The sequence below is a fragment of the Egretta garzetta genome, unplaced genomic scaffold (genome assembly GCF_000687185.1).
Source record: "Egretta garzetta isolate BGI_Z169 unplaced genomic scaffold, ASM68718v1 scaffold330, whole genome shotgun sequence".
NCBI lineage: Eukaryota > Metazoa > Chordata > Aves > Pelecaniformes > Ardeidae > Egretta > Egretta garzetta.
Window position 1 is genome coordinate 616406 of NW_009258275.1, and position 1049 is coordinate 617454.

Consider the following 1049-nt stretch of genomic DNA (forward strand, 5'->3'; position numbering starts at 1 on the left):
GTGGGCAGACAGTGAGCGGAACGGCCTTTTGCTCTGCCGCGTCCCTGTTTGCCACGGCTGTAAGAGGTGGCTGACAACTGTGAGAACGGTGGAAAGGATCGAGTTCTGATGCTTTTGTTTCTGCAGCTTAGGCGCTCCTCTGCACACCTTGTAATAAGTTGTAATTTCTGTTTGATTTGGATCTACAGATGGCGGGCGAGAAGGCGGCCGGTGAGAAAAAGCCAGGCGAGAAGGCGGCCGGTGAGAAAAAGCCAGGCGAGAAGGCGGCCGGTGAGAAAAAGCGGGGCAAGAAAAAGACAGGTGAGAAGAAACCGGCTGAGCAGAAGCCAAGCCAGAAGGAAGTCGGTGAGAAGAAGAAGAAGATTAAGAAGCATCATGCCAGCCGTAACCCTGTCCTGGCCCGGGGTATCGGGAGATATTCCCGGTCGGCCATGTATGCCAGAAAAGCACTGTACAAGCGCAAGTACACTGCTCCAGAAACAAAGGTAGGACAATAAATACCGTGGTTAAATAATCATGGTTTTCGTGGTGACTTTGGTTTGAAATTTCATACGTTTTCCCTTTTCTTTCCTTACAGATAGAAAAGAAGAAGAAAGAAAAGCCACGCGCAACCATCAGCAAGCCGGTTGGTGGAGATAAGAACGGAGGCAGCCGGGTGGTTAAAATCCGCAAAATGGTAAGGAAAAAGAACGGGGATGCTGGGGGCTCAAGGCCGTTGCCTGTCACTTTTGGCGAGATGACGCGCCTCTTGGCTGGGGCCATGTCGCTGCCTCAGCCGGTGCCGTATCCGTTAGGAAGTGAAGAATCCAGCCTGTAGTGAAAGCTCTCTGCCCCCTGCAGTCCAGGGCAGTACAATATGTTGCTCCTCTTTTCTAGCCCAGGTATTATCCCACCGAAGATGTTCCTCGCAAGCTTTTGAGTCACGGCAAAAAGCCCTTTTGCCAGCACAAGAGGAGGCTGCGGGCCTCTATCACACCAGGAACCGTTCTGATCCTTCTGACGGGCCGTCACAGAGGCAAGGTAAGCGGGGGCTGCTTCCCGCCGACTCT

General features: G+C 52.8%; 1 protein-coding gene across 4 annotated transcripts in view; it reads left to right on the forward strand.

Moving 5' to 3' along the window:
* RPL6 (ribosomal protein L6) overlaps nt 1-1049 on the forward strand; it is a 4641-nt gene that overhangs the window by 737 nt on the left and 2855 nt on the right. The window contains exons 2-5 of one of the 4 annotated variants that reach the window (XM_035891711.1): nt 189-227; nt 273-485; nt 578-676; nt 877-1020. In XM_035891711.1, coding sequence (XP_035747604.1) covers nt 189-227; nt 273-485; nt 578-676; nt 877-1020 — 495 coding nt within the window. Of the gene's footprint in view, nt 1-6; nt 486-577; nt 677-876; nt 1021-1049 lie in introns of those variants that run through there. The other 3 variants (XM_035891700.1, XM_035891705.1, XM_009636220.2) reach the window with 3 other exon arrangements.